Source organism: Ambystoma mexicanum, chromosome 9, assembly GCF_040938575.1.
Source record: "Ambystoma mexicanum isolate Mex_15411 chromosome 9, UKY_AmexF1_1, whole genome shotgun sequence".
Lineage (NCBI taxonomy): Eukaryota > Metazoa > Chordata > Amphibia > Caudata > Ambystomatidae > Ambystoma > Ambystoma mexicanum.
In genome coordinates, this window is record NC_090931.1 from 1548633640 (window position 1) to 1548652556 (window position 18917).

The 18917-nt window shown below is 47.7% G+C and overlaps 1 protein-coding gene across 3 annotated transcripts in view; it reads left to right on the forward strand.

The window, feature by feature from the left end:
* LOC138489495 (zinc finger protein 154-like) overlaps positions 1 to 18917 on the forward strand; it is a 355077-nt gene that overhangs the window by 143305 nt on the left and 192855 nt on the right. For all 3 annotated transcript variants that reach the window (XM_069617237.1, XM_069617238.1, XM_069617239.1), the window contains one exon: positions 15909 to 16037. In XM_069617237.1, coding sequence (XP_069473338.1) covers positions 15909 to 16037 — 129 coding nt within the window. The remainder of the gene's footprint in view (positions 1 to 15908; positions 16038 to 18917) is intronic.

An 18917-nucleotide genomic window follows, 5' to 3' on the forward strand; every position in this document is an offset into this window, starting at 1 on the left:
GCCTACCGCCACCGCAGAACCTTCCGCAGTCACCTGCAGAGTGCCTCAAGGTTCCTTTGTATCCCTGACACTCTACAATGTATTTACAAAACCTCTATTTGACATTTTGGATAGTCTGGGTGTTAGGTATACCAACTACGCTGATGACACCCATATACTTATCCCCATCACAGGTGACCACAAAACCGACTCACTCGCCATCAACGCCATGTATCAAGTTATCCAGGCCTGGATGGCTCAGCACGAATTGTGCTTAAATGACGACAAGACGGAGTTCATCATCCTTGGCTCCCACCAAAGACTTAACAAACTTGACCCCTCGTTTAAAGCCTTCACCATTGATGGCAACACCATCAAAGTGGCCAAGGACACAAAAACGCTTGGTGTCTACATCGACTCCACTCTCTCCCTTTCCACACAAACCAACGCAGTATCATCTTCGGCTTCATACACTTGCAAGCTCATCACAGCGTGCCGCCCCTTCCTCTCACCAGCCAACTGCACCACATTAGCCAGGACCTTGGTCCTATCCAAAATTGATTATTGCAATGCTCTCTATCTAGGGACTAACCAATGCAATACGAATAAACTTTAAATCATCCAAAATAACGCCATCAGAGCGGCGCTCAATATTCCCAGGAACCTCCACATTTCTGACTCCAGACGAGGCCTTAGCTGGCTCTCCGTCTCCCAAAGAGTCTCCCTCAAAGCACTCGCCCTCACACACAAAAGCCTTGCCAATCAAGCCTCTAGATACCTAGCCAGTAGATTTGCACTACACACCACTGGGAGACCTCTCAGAAGTGCCCAAACCAACTGTCTCTCTGTCCCACGCTTCAACTTGCAAAGATCTGGTGGACGCAGCTTCCCAGTCCTAGTAGCCAAGCTGTGGAACTCGCTACCTAATCCACTTGGAGCAGAAACTTCATTCCCAGCCTTCAAGCGCAAAGCTTCAGCCTGGCTGTCTGCCCAGGACTCGTCATTACTCCTATCTCATAACGTCCAGGGTCTCTACAACTGCGTCACTGACTCACTGCCATTATCTGCTCTATCACATTATACACTCCCTGTATAAATGACCCTTTATGTACTCCTCATTCTACTGTTTTACTTCACCATGCCTGTAATTACATGCTGTATAATTTGTATATACGTATATTCTATTCTGATGGTCTATTTTACCATGCCTGTAACTAAATGATGCGCCCGGTTGCCCTTGGGCTTGGTGCGCTCTATAAATAAATAAAATACAAAATACAAATACAATTTACAGTGCAGTTCCTGAATTGCCGATCATACCAGTGCAGCTCATACCAAACCTCCTGGCTCTTTAACACAAGCTTTGTGGGTGCCTTCAGTGGCTTTTCTATAGGAATATGCACTTGGTCTAGGCGCAGTAGTCGGTCCACCCTTTATAGGTCATACAACCAATGTACTGTTAAGGAGAATTCTCTTCTAAGGCTAATTTCCCTTACCTATAGAGTCCCCCAGCAGCTTTGCTGGATTTGAAGGGTTTACTTTTTTCTCCTGCTAAGAGTGAGACCCTTTTTTCCCACTCTTAGACAGATTGCTAGTGTGTGTTTTAGGCTATCTTGTGTGCTTATGGTCTATGGGGTTTTTCCCACCCTCATAGGAGTCCTCTTTTTAACATGTGTGTTACACAGCACCTTCAGTGCAGTACCACAGGGGTGTCGTAGCGAACCCCAAACATAGACTCCATACCCTGGGACTGACTACTGTCTCCCAGGGCATGTAAAGTCCCAATTGACTTTACTAGTCAAATCCTATGAACAAAAAAGGGTGCAACCCATCTTACTATGGAGGTACTGGGAAGGGTTAATAGTTTTTCCCTGGTGTTCATTTTCGAGGGGGTACCGTACAGTCCCTCTCTCAAAAGTTTCTGGCTGTTGGCAGTGGTTACTACCAAAAATATTCGACCGCAAATATTTTCCTATGGGATTTTCCCATTGTTCAAGGCTACCACTTTTACTGACAGCCTCTAACATACCGCCGGTTTATTTTAATATTAACTTTACTCCGGTAGGTTTTTATTGCCAGAACTTTGATTTAATTTCTTTCTCGTGTCTTTCTCTATAGTCCTAACCCAGGTTGGGGATCCTTTGTTCGTCCTTTTGGTGGGCTTCTGCACAGAAGCCCTCCTTTCGGTGCCACTGAGTCTGGGGTAGACAGGTTGTGTGGGAGGGGGAATAGGCACCCTGGACAGGGTTGCCTATGCAACCCAAGTCGCACTCTGCCCTGATAGGCTGGGGGGTTCTCCCGCCAGGAGAGCCACCCCACTGTGTGAGTGACAGCTAGGCTGTATGAATGGGGGTCTTGCAGCATAAAAGCAGGGTCCTGAGGACTGGAGGATAAGACGTCGCCACTGGAACTAAGAAGCCAAAGAGGAGAGAAGCCAAAAACATCTGCAACGACTAAACAACCGGTGAAGCCCTGCTGCAGATCCTCGCCACTTTTCTCCAAGGACTCGAGAAGATCTTCATCTGCAAGACCCTTCTTCCCTTGAGCTGGTGGGGGCAACCAGTTCGCCAATCTCCTTCCAGGTCCTGCCTTGGTCGAATCACCAGTGCCACGCAGTAGGAGACCGGATAGCCAGGCACCAGTCCACCCGGACCGCGATTTAAAGAAGCAAGAACATTTTGCTCCTGGGCACTTTGCCCTGTACCACTGATTCTGGCACAGGCCTATTGACTCTGGCTAAATCTGTTACAACTGCCTTCTCTAGATTGCTTCTCACCTAGAAATGTGTTGGTGCACCTAACTCTTATAACCACCTTTTCCTTCCCACTAATAAACTTGTGAAGTGCCATTTTGCTTGGTTTTCACCTCAGTATTTTACATGCTAAAGTACTGCCTTGCCTAACTTGTTAACAATCTTCTTGGGAAGTGTTGCTGGTGTGCTCAAGAGTATATTCCTGTATAACTTGGCCTTTCCCTTCCTTTTGAGAAATTGATAGAGTGCCATTTCTGCTTGGTTTTCACTGTGCTGTTTTGCTCAGTTTTCACTCTTGCTCAAACTTGTCTACAATTTAAATAGGGAGTTGTGTATACTTTTCTTGACTGATTTAACTTGCTTTTATAATAGTGATTTGTGTGTGAACATCAGAGTGTGTAAAATAAATATATATATTCTTTTTGATACAAAGCTTTGGTCAGTGTTTCCTTGTTCCATAGTATTGTAGTCCTAATGTGTAAACCCTGAATACTGCTCAATCTTTGTGGTACAGACTGATACCAAAGGGGATTTATTGTTCATACCTGTAGTCTTAATCTTCTGTAGTGCTCTCTAAGGGAACTGCACAGGATTCTGCCTTTTTGGCTTCTCCTTCAGACACGTTGCCACTATTTCAGCTTTTCAATGGTGCTCAGTTCATTCTCGTTTCACATCCTTCTGATACCATATAACTTGGTTCATCACCATTCACTTGTTGCGCTTTTACTGTTTCTCTTGGCTCCTGCAAATGCTTGTTCATTCACATTTATTCAACACAGATCTTTATACTCCTTTGGCCCTTGCCAGGGTTTTTTTCTTTTGCACAGTTCCTTATATTCTCATGGCTTTTGCCAATGCTTGTTCGCGAATGCTTGCTTTTAGTCAAATCCATATTCAAAAAGTGCTCGCTTTCACTGTCATTCTTATCAGTATTCAACATACTAGCTTTCGTTTTACACCGGTTGTCCCGGTGACCCCATCTTCTGGGTTGACTCACTGGTCCCAGCTTATGGCATTCCAGCCAGGCCTCTTGCTGCCCCGGGTTTCCTTCTCTCCTGTGCAGCATCTCGCTTCTCCCCAGCGGCTCTCCGTGGCTTCGCTCGCCCTGCCAATGTTTCTCCAACAGCCCCAGTTTCTCATTGCCACCGACGCTGGTTCCCTTTTCTCTTGGTCGACTACCAGCCTCTAGCTTCTTTCAGCCTACTTACTGCTGCATACATTCTGCATCTTCCAGGGTCTCCCGATCACTCCGTCTGCCACGCTCACCCTGCAGTCCATAGACCTGCTTTCACCGCAGTTGACTCCCTTTCCACAGCACTTTCTGCTTTTACACCTCCCGCCAGGTTGGTTGCTCCAAAAAGGTCCTGTATTACTCCTGCTGGCCTCCTCCTCGTCCCAGTACATAACTGGTGCTTTTCTGTATGTATGTCAGTAAGGGAAGGGTGTATCTGATGCTTGTGGATCTGCTTAGTCACTTGCTATGCATATAGTCCGTCATCTAGTGGTAATCTCGGCATATTGCATCTTTTTTTCGAAGATCGAAAGGGCTGTCGACATGGGCGTAACTATAACACTATCCCTAACGTGGCGTGTAGTGTACCCAAAATCCCTCACGCGTCGGTTTCCCACAGATTGTTTTTTTTCTTCCACCAACCTAGTTGGTCGCTTATGCAGAGCTCCCAATTTTATATTACCTATCTATTCCCATGGCCTACGGTCATTTAGTCCACTTCAGCCATCATCTCGACAACTGTTTCATGAGACTCCTGCACGCGGACGCCGCCATCCCCGACTGCTCGGAGACTATTGACTGTGTGGCTTCGGCCTTCAGGCCTGGCCTTTACAGTAGGGAGAGTGGAGCCCTGTCTTCTACTTCTCTCTCAATGTATTTCTTTCACCCCTCTTCCTTTCCTCTTGGTCTGGCTGCAGCTCACCTCTGCTATGGAGAGGACTCCTTTAAATTCTGTCCGTCCTGTAACAGCTAATTTCCCCGGAGAGACACCCATTGTAAATGTAACAGGTGTCTTCCTCGCGATCACGACAAGGTAAGGCCTGTAAACTCTTTCGACCTAAAACGCTGATAGACAGGCGGACTAAGCAGTGAGCGGTCTTCGCTATGCAGGCCGAGAATCTATCCCCAGCGGGCACCGTCGCTTCGGAGGAAGAATCCGTGGCTGGAAATAATATTTCTCCCGCCCCTATGGGCGGAAGATTTATTATTTACTGCTACTTTCCAAGCACCCAGGCCTGCAGTAATAACGTAGCCTGCTTGCAGAGGGCATTTAACATTTTCTTTCAGACTCTGTGATAAGATGCCACAAGCGCTTTAATCACGAGACTGAAAAAAAATTTAAAATGCCCTCTGCAAGCAGGCTATGTTATTACTGCACCATGCTGTTATTAGTGCGGGGCCTGGGTGCTTAGAAAGTGGGTGGAAATAATTGCCACTTTCTAAGCACCCAGGCCCGCACTAATAACAGCATGGTGATGCAGAGGGCCTTTACATATTCCTTCAGTCTCGTGAATAAGGTGCCACGAGCATTTAATCACGAGACTGAAAGCCAGGGTTCCAGTGAAACTTGATCCATTTTGGAACGTCTTTGTATGTCAGATAACTGCAGTTTTAAAGCACACTGCTATCCATCTAGATAATCTGATAGAAGACTGTGACATGCCAACATTCTGGGACCAGTTTCAAAAATAGTAAGTAGCATATGATGACATCACAGTAGATGTCACATCAATTTTACCCAATTAAATGACAAAGAAATAATCTGGGGGATTAACAGCCGCCGATTATCACTAAACGGCCAGGGAGCAGGAAGTTGAAACAATAATACCTACTGAAAAGCTATAAATCCTATGTAAAGCCTATGTCAGCAAGTGCCTGCTGTGGAGGAACCAGTGTGAAAAGGCAACGAGGTGATAACACTTCTGTATACCCCAAGGGAAGTGATGGCCGAAAGGGCTCCCGCAAATGCAGCTAAGGCATTAAGCCCCAGAACAAAAGTATATATAAATTGATGTATTATTATATAACACGGCAGACTGGCAACATGGGGTAGTTGCTGTGGACATCCCTGAGGCTCATGGCCCTTACCAAATGAAAAGGCTGAAAGGCCTGGATGCTCTCCCTGAATGCAGGGCTTATGTTAGCAACAGGCTGGCAGTAATATTTCTCCTACCCATTCCGGTGGGACAGATATTTCCAGCCACTTAAGCACATTGCTGTGGGTTATCAGTTGCTGTTTGTCTGTTTTGTAGACATTGGAATGTGTGTGTAGAGGACGATAACAGGAAAGAGTAAACCTTCACACTGACTCTGACAACAAACGAAGAGTCACCGGAGAGGTAAGAAAAGCGTAGCCCATCTTTTTATACTAAAAAAACATCATCTTTTGTGTTGGTGCCATAGGCAGCGCAGCGCCTTACAAGAATGGAACCACATTTAAAAGGCCTTTTGCAAGCAGGTTGTGTTATGGGGTTGTCACTTGTAGTCTTGTATTCAGGGTGGTGCAAATACTCCCCCCAAAGGTGGTTGCTTCGAGTGATTTGTGTTCTTTGCAAATAAACAACCATTGTGTGGTTCTTGAAACACAAAACAAATGTGTACTAATTAGAGCTTGGAAGGTATGTGGTAGGTTGCTGGCAAATTCTGGCTTCACTGCTTAACCAAACTGTGTGATCCTGGGCAAATCATTTGATCCAACCCAGCCACACCAGTGTGCTGGCAAGAACAGAAATGTGCATTATTTATCCTTAGGCAGTGCTGGTGGCCTGATGGGCATTGCACAATTTGCTGCTAACTTGCCACTCAGTACTTCCCACAATGCAGTGGAGTCACAAAATGCGGTGCCTGTGCGCCATAGGTTTAGAGCAGAGATTTCCAACCTCTTGGGCACCCTGATGATTTTTCTGTTGGCTTTTAGGTGTCTGGGCTGCCACTCACTCTTAAGATCGTTTATTTTGATCTTTTAAATCATCTCAGTTTTTGCTGTCTTGCAATAAGCCAGACCACAAATGGATGATTACATGTTACCTTGCTGGGCCTATTTGTCTCGCAGATGAAACTTTATGGCCCTAGTAACTGGTAGGTGCTGCACCAAGGCCTCAATGACCTGGGCAGGCCAAGAACCATTTGGTTCTGCAGAATAAGATAACTAATGTCCCCAATTTGTCATAAACTCATTGTAGCTGCTGTCTTCATCTTGGGCAGTTTCTTGTCACTTTTTTATGCCGAACACTAGTTAAATGAAACTTGATAATAAAATAAAAAGGACACATGCACAATTGCGTCTTTATTGATGTCTTGTTGAGAGGGACACTGCACTATGCACCACTGAATGCTGCATGACCCAGCTGCACAGAGCTTTGAACTGAAAAATGTTTTAAGAGCTTTTTTTATCAGATCTTTTTATGTAGTCCATTCATGCAGTGAACCTTACATTTTACACTCATTGCACGAATGTATTACTTCAGAGGTACATAGAAATGCTGTATTCTTGCATGTCTTGGGGTAAAACTAACTTCTGGTGACATTTAAAATATGAGTACAAAATTGCTAATCAAATAGGTTTATTTGCTAATCAAAAATATTTTAATTAGCAAATTCTGCTAATTAATTTTGGAAAACTAATTTATGCCTTGCCCTTTTACTTTGACACTACGCCACTCGGACTCCCTTATTTTCATTTGATGGTCGACGCTTGCTCCCATGTTAGATTTAGGTTTAGGTTAGGTGTTTTTGTACCCTGCATTAATTGTTCACTAAACACCCTTGAACTGTGATCACTTGCGTCTGTCTTTACTGTTGCCACCATGAGTTCCTTACAGGACCCTGCTCTGCCTAGGGGCATATTGAGATTTGACACTAGATGACATTGTCCAGAAAACACTGCAATAGAACTCAGAGCCCATCCTTTGAAAGGCCTTCTACATGTGCCTGTGCTCACGGCAGCATATGCTATCCTATTGGGGAAAAGGCCAGCTATACAGAGCTGTGTTTGTCCTCTTTTTAGGGGTCGTGTGGGTGAGGACTCCAAAATTGAATATACCAAGAGGAAATCCCACAAAACGGCTTCCTCCCTTTAAGCTAGAAGGTTGTTCTTAATATCCACCTGGCACATACACACATAACCTATTTAAAATAATTTAGGTGAGAACACATGGTTTTCAAAAATAAAATTCATATTTTAAGGTTCGTACATTTATAAAACACAATCATAAAAAAGAGATTTCTGGAGGATGGGTCCTCCGACGTATTCCATATCTATGACAGTAATCACCACAGCTGTGCTGCTTTGGAAAATCTTTTGGCATCTGCGTCGATGTTGATACGCTGCCCTCGAGGACCTCCTCCGACAGCCAACGTCACTGGATGTTATAAGTAGGACGCACAACACCCGTAGCCTCAGTTCCGTTGTTTCCGCGAACGTGTTCGCTTCGGAGATCCCGGCGCGCCTCGACTCTTTGGACTTTCTTTTCCTTATCGGTTCTTCGAACCTATTTGTTTGTGAAGTTATCCTTTGTGATGTCTACCTAGTCTTCCACCCCGCGTCTGGGCTTTAAGAAGTGCGGGGACTGTGGGTCCAAGATGTCGGTGCCTCGGGGAGGCCCATGACACGGATGATTGTGTCGACTGCCAATCGCTTTCGTCCAAAGCCTTGCGGGAGCGCAAGAAGAAACTGTTGGTAGATAAGGTTCCAAGCCACGGAAGTCGAGGTCTGCGGGGCTTTCGATGGACGATTCGAGGGGCGACTCTCCGCATCGTCGTCGGAAGTCCAGTGGGTCTCGGTCCCGGAGTAGGTCCCGCCACTCCTCTGCCTCTTCGAGGCACTCCCGGAAGCGCCGTCATCGGTCGCCTTCCCGGTCCTCATCCGAGGACTCTGACCGTCGGTGGGTCGCTTATCCCACCAAGCATGCGACGCCGGAGGAATCGGCTTCCTTCGGTAAGAAAATGCTAGTGATTCTCGAATCGCAGGGCACTGGTCCGTCCGCGCCTCCGAGTGGGGTCGGTCGTGATCGGTCGAGAGACACTGCTCGTACACCTTCGGGCTCGGGTGATCGGCACGATTCGCGCGAAAGGTGCCACTCGGACAAGGGGAATTGTTCTCGTCATGCCCGTTCCAGGTGCCGGTCCTCAAGGCGCTCGAGACCGTGTGCACCTGTGGTGTCTTCGAGGAAGACGTCGATGCCTGTGGCGCCCAGGCTGTCTAGGGAAACGCTCGGGGCTCCGCCCTCGAGGCCTGTGTTGACGCCGTCGATGCTGTCGGCACCGCATTCGGCGCCAACGCCCTCAACGCCTTTCGAGGCTGTTTCGACGGGGGTACCCCGGGGCACGGTGGAAAGGCTCTGGCCAAGGTCAAGCATGGCTTTGTTCCCCATTCTGTGCCCTCTTACCGCCATCTTGAGTACATTTCAGAGGTGGATGAGGGCTCTGATGATGGCATGGTTCCTGGTACGGTGCCGGATGAGATTCTCTCGGGCCATAGCCAAATTGAAGACCTGCGTCAGTCCCTGCACGACGCCAGTGGTCTGGGCACCTCTCCGGAGGTGGAGTTTTGTAGGCCTGAGCCTGGCACTCATGCCGACTCCTCGTACCGGCGCCTTATGTCTAGGGTCACTGAGTACTTGGGGTGGTCTGCTCCCCCAGGGGATTTTCTTCAGGATGACCTTACGGATATCCTTGACCAAGGTCCACCAACTGACCCGGTACTGCCGTTCCATATGGCTCTACAGAGGAGGGTAGTGGCGGCTTGGACTGCTCCGGAGAGTTTCCCGGCAGTGGACAAGTCTTTGCTGCGAAAATACTGCCCAGCCAGTAGCGATCCCTGCTACTTGACCAAGCACCCCACTCTGGAGAGTTTGGTGGTGCAGGTGGCTACAGCCCCAGCAAAGCAGGCGTCCTATCCTACCATCCCTCCTGATAGGGACGACAAGTGTTTTGATGGTTGGGCGAAGAAAGGGTTTTCTTCAGGGAGTATGGCGCTTCAGGTGGCCAACTCCGTGTGTGCCTTGTCTCGTTTCACGCACACTCTGTGGAACTGTGTTTCCTTAGCGGCTGAACATATTCCCAAAGGGGACGAACGGGATGGTTTCCTTTCTATGGTCCAGGATGGCAATGATGCCATGTGTGAGGCCGTTCAGTCAGGTTTGGACATGGCAGATTGCGTCAGCCGGCCCATGGCAGCGAGCACCGTAATACGCAGGTTTGCGTGGTTGCGGAAGTCGGGGTTTGCTCCTGATGTGCAGGCCCGGCTCCTCAACATGCCCTTTGACGGGGAACATCTTTTTAGCAGCAAGGCTGACGAGAGCCTTGAGAGGTTGCAGACCTCCAAAGCTGCAGCGAAGTCTTTGGGCGCTGCAGTTCGACAACCTCCGCCTTTTCGTCCTAGGGGACAGCAATGGAGTGGAGGTTCCTTTCGTTATTACTCATCCTTTGGTAAAGCGAGAGGAGCTGCCAGTCAAAGGGGCCACCATAGAAGTGCCAGAGGTGGAAAACAAGGTACTCGAGGTGCCAAGGCCGCTCGGGCAGTTGCCTCTTTGCCCTCAGGCAACGCCGCAGCTGCTTCAGCTTAGTCATGAGGCCATGTCCCATGGTTCGCCGGTTGGGGGAAGGCTGGTGCAGCATCTTGTAGAGTGGCATGCCATTACTTCAGATGTGTGGGTTCTGGAGATCATAGCCCACGGCTACTGTCTTCCTTTCCGGCAGAGGCCTCACGACAATCCACCGGGGAATCTCTCTTTGAAGAGTCTGGACCTGCTCCTTGCGCAGGAAATTCAATCCCTGCTGGAGAAAGGCGCCATAGAACTGGTGCCTGTAGCGGAGAGGAACCAGGGATGGTATTCCCCTTATTTTTTGATTTCCAAGAAAGACGGGGGATTGAGACCCATCACGGACTTGCAAGGTTTGAACAAACTCCTCAGGAAGGACAAGTTCAAGATGGTTACTCTCTCTCAAGTCCCCCATGCCCTTCAACTTCAGGACTGGTTAGTGTCTCTCGACCTCAAGGATGCTTATTTTCATGTGCCGATCCATCCAAAGCACAAGAAGTACCTGAGGTTCGCGGTTGGCGACTCGCACTTTCAGTTTCGGGTCCTGCCGTTCGGATTGACCTCCGCCCCAAGGGTCTTCACCAAGCTCATGGTAGTGGTGGCAGCGCATCTCAGGAAAGGGGGGATTCACGTCTACCCCTACCTGGACGTTTGGTTGATCAGGGCGCGCTCTCCCGAGCAAGTCCTGGATCATCTGTCAGTCACCTGCCACTCCCTCCACAAGCTGGGCTTCTGCCTCAACTTAAAGAAGACCCATTTGACACCAACTCAGAGGCTCCAGTACATCGGAGCAGTGCTCGACACGTCCATGGGGCAGTGTTTTCCTCCCCAGGTGAGGGCTCATCACTTTCAGCAGATGGTGCACAAGTTTCAGCTTGCCCAGAGTCTCCCAGCGTTCGAGTTCTTGAGATTGTTCGGCCTCATGGCATCCTGCATTCTTCTGGTGCCAGAGGCCAGGTTGCGGATGAGATCTTTGCAATGGGCACTCAAGCTCCAGTGGTCTCACTCCTCCGGCAGGATGTCGGACCTTGTTCAAGTGCCGTCCTCGGTCACCCAGGACCTTCTGTGGTGGGCCATCGAAGGTAATCTGATGAAGGGGGCTCCTTTTTGGCTACCCTGGCCGGAGGTGATGATTGTGACGGACGCATCCCTCATGGCATCGGGAGCTCATGTCAACGAGTTGACAGTCAGCGGTCGTTGGTCGCCGTCGGAGCCCAGACTCCATATCAATCTGTTGGAGCTGAGGGCCATCAGACTTGCCCTGAAGGCTTTTCTGCCGACTGTGCGAGGAACAAATGTCCTGATCCTGACGGACAACACAGTGGCCATGCACTACCTCAACAAAAAGGGGGGGGGCAGGGTCACTTCCTCTGTGCAGGGAGGCGATGCAGCTCTGGTTCTGGGCAATCCAGCAGGAAGTTTCGATCTCTGCAGTTCATCTGGCCGGAGACGAAAATGAGACGGCGGACGCTCTGAGCAGGCAGAGCGCGATCTCTCACGAGTGGGAGTTGGCTCAGGAGATTATCCTGGAGATCTTTGCCCTTTGGGGGACCGCTCAAGTGAATCTCTTCGCCTCCAGTGTCAACCGGAAGTGCGAAAGGTTCTGCTTGTGGGAATTTCCTCCAAAAGGAGCCTTAGGAGACGCGTTCGTGGTGGAGTGGTCTTTCCAACTGCTGTACGCGCTTCCTCCAGTCCCCGTCATCCCGCAAGTGCTGCAGAGGTTACGAATGTTCAGTTCCCGGATGATCCTCATTGCTGCGGCGTGGGCCCAGAGGGCGTGGTACCCGGACCTTCTCGACTTGTCCATTTGCCCTCCACGTCGTCTTCCCTACCGAGACGATCTGCTCTCACGGGAGGGGGGTTAGGTTCTCCATCCAGAGGTCAGATCCCTCAACCTTCACGCTTGGTTTCTGAAAGGTTGAGGTATAAGGATTGGGACCTCCCGGAAGATGTGATGGAGGTGTTGCTTTCGGCCAGAAGGCCCGCAACTAAGTCCCTGTACCGTTGCCTTTGGCGAAAGTTCTGCGACTGGTGCAGGGTTAAGAATGTGGATCCTTTTGCATGTAACATTCCTGTGGTTCTGTCTTTTTGGCTTTCTTTAGCCCACAGGGGCTTGCAAGTGGGTACGGTTAAAGGTTACCTGGCGGCGCTGTCCATATTTAAGCGCTCGTCTGAAGAGTGTAATTATTTTAAAATTCCTTTAATTTCTCAGTTTTTGAAAGGGATCACTAATGTGTTTCCTCCGTCACCTTTCCAGGTACCCGGTTGGGATTTGAACCTTGTCCTCAAGTTTCTGATGGGTGCTCCGTTTGAGCCTTTGCATTCTTGCCCTTTGAGATTGTTAACTCTTAAAACTGTATTTTTTGTTGCAGTCACTTAGTTACAGGCACTTTCAGTTAAGCCACCCTTCACTGTATTTCATAAGGACAGGGTTGTCCTTAGAGTTCGTCCTTCCTTTCTTCCGAAGGTGGTGTTGGAATTTCATTTAGACCAGAAGGTGGTTGTTCCGGCATTTCATCCTCCTCCACATCCTGGTAAGGAAGAGGAGATGCTCCATAGGCTCGATCCTAGGAGAGCTTTAATCTTTTATATTTCACGCATGTCCCGGGTCAGAGTGGACGATCAACTCTTCATTGGTTATGCTGGTAAGCGTTTGGGACAAGCTGTGACTAAGCAGACTTTGTCTCGCTGGATTATTCTGGCTATTTCTGAGTGTTACCGCTTGGCGGGTAAGGACCCATTGGTCGGCTTGTGGGCCCATTCTACCAGGGGTATGGCTGCCTCTACTGCCTTACAGAGGGGTGTTCCTATTCGTAACATCTGTGATGCAGCCACCTGGGCTTCGGTCCATACATTTGTACGTCACTACTCCCCTCGATTCCATCCGTGGGCAGGATCTGACCTTTGGCAAGGCGCTCCTTTGCTCCGCAATTTGATTGGGCATCCTAAATGTATTTTTCTGAATTCTTTTCCCACCTCCTTGCATTGGTACTGCTTTGGGAGTCTGTCATAGATATGGAATACGTCGGAGGATCGAATCCCCTCACAGAACAAGTTACTCTCTTACCTGGTAACGTTCTTTCGATGGGATGGTCCGATGACGTATTCCATATTGCTCCCTACCTTTCTTTCCTCGCTACGGAATTTCTTATGCGATTGCAGCTTTCTTTTCCGCAAGGCTTTGTGTGGTCAGACTGGCAGAAAACTGGTGCCACACGTTCTGGGGAAAAAACTACAACCGATGCTACGGGCATCGTGCCTCCTACTTATAACATCCAGTGACGTCAGCCGTCGGAGGAGGTCCTCGAGGGCGGCGTATCAACATCATTGACGCAGGACACAGATGCCGAAAGATTTTCCGAAGCAGCACAGCTGTGGTGATTACTGTCATAGATATGGAATACGTCGTCGGACCATCCCATCGAAAGAACGTTACCAGGTAAGAGAGTAACTTGTTCTTTTGTTAAAACAATTGACCTTGATGTGTCTTTCAAAGAACTCCTTCTAAAAAGGAGTTCTTTGAAAGACACAAGAACAACTGTTGGCATATTCGATTCATTTTGTTTGATAACACTGCAATTTGTGTCTTGATGCATATACACCAATAATGAAATGGTGTTTGAGATAAATGATCTAGTTTTGTGAACCATCAAGGTCAATTGTTTTAACAAAAATCTCTTTTTTATGATTGTGTTTTACAAATATATGAATATTATTTTTGAAAAACCATGTGTTCTCACCTAAATTATGTTGAATAGGTTGTGTGTGTATGTGCCAGGTGGATATTGGGAACAACCTTCTAGCTTAACGGGAGGAAGCCGTTTTGTGGGATTTCCCCTTGGTATATTCTATTGGGGAAAAGGACATTGGGGTGATCCCCTTTGATTCAGACCCACAGTGTAACCAGTATGCTAACCTTAAAATGATCTCTTTTTTTGTAATCCACGCAGAGAAGACCTAGTGATGAAGTGAGGCCCTAATGGGATTGAATTGGCCTATGGGTTACTGTATTTAATCCCATGTATCTGTAGTGTGAATGAAATGTGTCTTGATATATTTGTAATATTTTGTATCTTTTGCAAAATACATACTTTAATGGCTTAAGGCCAAAATAAAGTGAACAAATGAATACTTTTTGACTTCTGCATTTTCAACAGAATTTTATACTGAGTTTATTTATATATGGTTATTCCCAGAGCATATCTGTTTGCTCCTGAAGAAGCTAGAGCCACTTGTTCAACCAGCCGAAACGTATGGCTCATTAGTACCCGCGAGAGTGAAGCAGAATGCAACACGCATTCTGATTGGCTCTCGCGGGGTTCTTACCCGGCCGAGAATCCAGCTGCCTTGTCCTCAGCAGGGAAGCGTGGCAGTCCCTCGGCCAATGAGGAGGCTTGAAGCGGGGCATCCCCGCCCCGAGCCTCCCCACGGCTGAGAGGCTGCCTCCGCCCCCCGCTGGGGACTCGGGTAAACTTTTTTTTTTCCCCCCTTCCCTCCCTCCCTCCTCCCTACCCCACCCCACTTACCTTCTTTCCCCTGCGTCCCTGGTGGGGGACGATGGCAGCCTCCAGCAGTGTGGAGACTCTGCACCTCCACACAGCTGGAGGCTTCCATCGTCCCCTGGCAGGGACAAAGGTACTTTTTTTTTTTTTTTTTTTTTCCTCCAAACCTCCCCCCAACACCCCCCCCTTCCCCTCCCTCCCGCCCTCCCAACCCCACTTACCTTCTGCTTCTTCTTTTTTCGGGAGCGGACGCGCTGGGAACACTTGTGTTCCCAGCGCGTCCGCTCCCGAAGGCCGCCATGGAAAGAAAAAACGGACTCCCGTTTTCCCTTTCCCGACGGCCATTTTCTTGGTCGTTTTTTTTTTTTTCCTGTCCCGAAACGCCGCGGCTTTTCGGGACAGAAAAAAATGCTTTTAGTGCCCCGGTCACGCATATAATGTTAGCAGCGTATGTGTCTGCAAGGCCCTATGGGTGCATTGGTTCACCTCAAGACATAACAAGACTCTAGATTAAAGGGTTCCGTAGAGTAGCTGCGGTGATCTTCTGTTAGTAATGCAGCTAGGGAATAAATGGGGGACACAGTGGTTCGATTTGCCACCATATGTTTTTATGTGATTCACATTTTCAGCTTTTGTCTATTTCTTTTGTTGATATGAAAACATTGTATGTTTCTTTATTATTTTACATGTGCCAGATTGATGAATGAGCCATCTTAGTTTTGCTTTGTCTTTGTGTCTAGTGCTCTCTTTATTTTTGGAGAATGTTCAGGGCGATGAAGTTGATGCCACTGACAATGCTGTTTGTCTTGATTGATTCTTGAGACACATCTGTGTACTGATTAATACATGATTCCTGGTGGGATAATGTATGTCTTATATTACATGGTTTCCCCCAGTCCTACCCAGAGTTGGGGCTTGCCCTCAAGTACTACATTAAAAATAAAGTCAGATTTACTAGTCACAATATTAATTCATGAACACTTCCTGGTATTGAGTCAGAACATCAGTTGTTCTAACAACCAGAAGAAGTAGAAGCGGGTACAAATGCTGTGTAGGTCCAAAATCAGATGTTTATTCATGTGCAGAGGGTTGAATTCCTGGATGTGTTTCTTATACCGCAGGCGACAAGAGTACTGATACCGTGGGATCGCTAAGCATAAAGAGAGAGGACAGACTACACCCAATCCACCCTTCGGAAACAGAGAGTAAAGAGAGACAGAAAGACTGTCTCAGCACAGATGTATGCAAAGGTATGTTATGTGTGCTACTCTTTTGTTCTTTACCTTTCTTTTGGTAAGAAATACCACAAAAGTACATAAAACAAATAAACTCTTAAAAGATCATAAAAGGGGTACATAGAAACATAGTTCAATGTAAACCTTGACCACGGGATATTTATGCAACATAGCCTGTTCGCTTTGCCCTAATTATTAAAGCTGTCTTAATGTAGCATTCAAGCATCTTTCCCAACAAAAGCTCCATTAATTACTTAATATAAAGAAGTGCGGCAGTACTGTGTCTGAATGCTCGTGCTAAATAGTGTCAGGAGGGGTTCCCCCGCATTATAGAGTACTTAGTGCACATCAGGAAGACGTGCATTTCAGACTCTTCCTGCATCAGGCAGAAGGGGCATAAAGGAGTGTCCTTCTTGCTGGTCCCTTCCCTCATAGAGGAGTGTCATTCTTGCTGGTCTCTCCCCTCATAGAGGAGTGTCATTCTTGCTGGTCCCTCCCCTCATAAAGGATTGTCATTCTTGCTGGTCCCTCCCATCATAAAGGAGTGTCATTCTTGCTGGTCCCTCCCCTCATAAAGGAGTGTCATTCTTGCTGGTCCCTCCCCTCATAGAGATGTGTCATTCTTGCTGGTCCCTCCCCTCATAAAGGAGTGTCATTCTTGCTGGTCCTACCCCTCATAAAGGTGTGTCATTCCTGCTGGTCCCTCCCTTCATAGAGAAGTGTCATTCTTGCTGGTCCCTCCCCTCATAAAGGAGTGTCATTCTTGCTGGTCCCTCCCCTCATAAAGGACTGTCATTCTTGCTGGTCCCTCCCCTCAAAAAGGAATGTCATTCTTGCTGGTCCCTCCCCTCATAAAGGAGTGTCATTCTTGCTGGTCCCTCCCATCATAAAGGAGTGTCATTCTTGCTGGTCCCTCCCCTCATAAAGGAGTGTCATTCTTGCTGGTCCCTCCCCTCATAGAGATGTGTCATTCTTGCTGGTCCCTCCCCTCATAAAGGAGTGTCATTCTTGCTGGTCCTACCCCTCATAAAGGTGTGTCATTCCTGCTGGTCCCTCCCTTCATAGAGAAGTGTCATTCTTGCTGGTCCCTCCCCTCATAAAGGAGTGTCATTCTTGCTGGTCCCTCCCCTCATAAAGGACTGTCATTCTTGCTGGTCCCTCCCCTCATGAAGGAGTGTCATTCTTGCTGGTCCCTACCCTCATAAAGGAGTGTCATTCTTGCTGGTCCCTCCCCTCATCGAGGAGTGTTATGCCTTGCTGGTCCCTCCCCTCATAGAGGAGTGTTATACCTTGCTGGTCCCTCCCCTCATTGAGGAGTGTCATTCTTGCTGGTCCCTCCCCTCATAAAGGAGTGTCATTCTTGCTGGTCCCTCCCCTCATAAAGGAGTGTCATTCTTGCTGGTCCCTCCCCTCATTAAGGAGTGTCATTCTTGCTGGTCCACAAACAACGTTTGTTTCTGAATGGGAGCATTGGCAATCTACATTTTCTTTAACCAATGTCTAGCTGCAGACTCCTGTGATACTGGAAATGCATTAGAGGGACAGGGCCTCCGTGTCCTTTTCCTGTACTCCCTTATCATGTGTGTTCTGTGTTCTTTTCTGCACAAGAGTCCAGTGGGACCCCTGGCAGTACAGCTCTTTCTCTTTTTGGTTGTGGTGAACAGAGACCCTTGGGATACCCTTATGGCACCCATGGGTGAGGGTACAACCCTTCACCCCTGGTGTATGCTTTTGGGCACCTGTGTGTGGCCCACAGAGTAGGGTGCGGGCTGGTGGGAGCTCCATGCTGAATTTGACAGGTGCTCTGAATATCCTCCATTTTGGGATACCCAAACCCTGTCTAAGGAATCAGTGGATTCCGGATAGAAGGCAAGATGGCCCTTGTGGCCTCTTATGATATGGCATTTATAATATAATATGGTTTCTATTGCCAGGCGTGTCTGATCTTGCTACAAATATGAATTTTGATTCCTTTGAGCTGAATTAACATCAACATCGGTGCTACACAACGCAATAGCTGTTCGAACATTGGAACAATTTCTGGTCTTTGCTCGAGATTTAGAATTCCTTTGATTTTACCTTGAGTCACACTTACGGGTCTGACCATCAAGAGCATATGACATTGGGAGTCAGTTGTAGTATTGTGCTAATTGTTTCTCCTGATGAATTATGAAATGCTACTACATATATATTGTACTAATTGTTTGGTTCAATTTTTACTGTGAGTGAATGAGGCTGACTGACATGAGTTGTAAATGATGGTTTGATTGTTGAGGAATGATGGTTGTGTTGGCTTTTTTATAATCTGGTGTCTTTTGCTCTCCTGCAATATTTATGTAATTTAATGTGTGTATTAATTGATGATTAACTCATTGTGGAAAATAATGTATCTTAGTAAATACATTTCGATACCTTTAAAAATAAAAAACAAACCTCTGGACAATTTTTCAGTATACTTTGTTACACTAATACCCTGGTCCAGGGTGTGGGGTGTTCCTGTGCCTTTCAGTTTGCTTCTATTGCCTGTTACCTTGTTTTCCCAAAGTCCTGGAAAGGCCTGACTCTGTCCCTTCCTCCTGACTGGCTGTTTGGTGGAAGTTCCATATATGGTGTTGTTGTGAAGTGCAGGCTAGACTGGGTGGAGCCTTCCCAGTGACTGTGTGTTGTGTGGACACCCTTGGGATGGGCCCTGTGTGAATAGAGTATGGGACCAATATGTTATGGGTGTCTGGTTTCTGTGTGTGTGACACAATGAATGAGACGCCCCTGCTTGAGACTGACATGAATGTAGTGTGGTGTGCTGAAAGGATGGGTTCTTGCCCAAATCCACATTCCTTGTTATGGGTGTCTGGGTGGAAGTGAATAGCCTGAATGCATGCAAGTCTGATTGGCTGC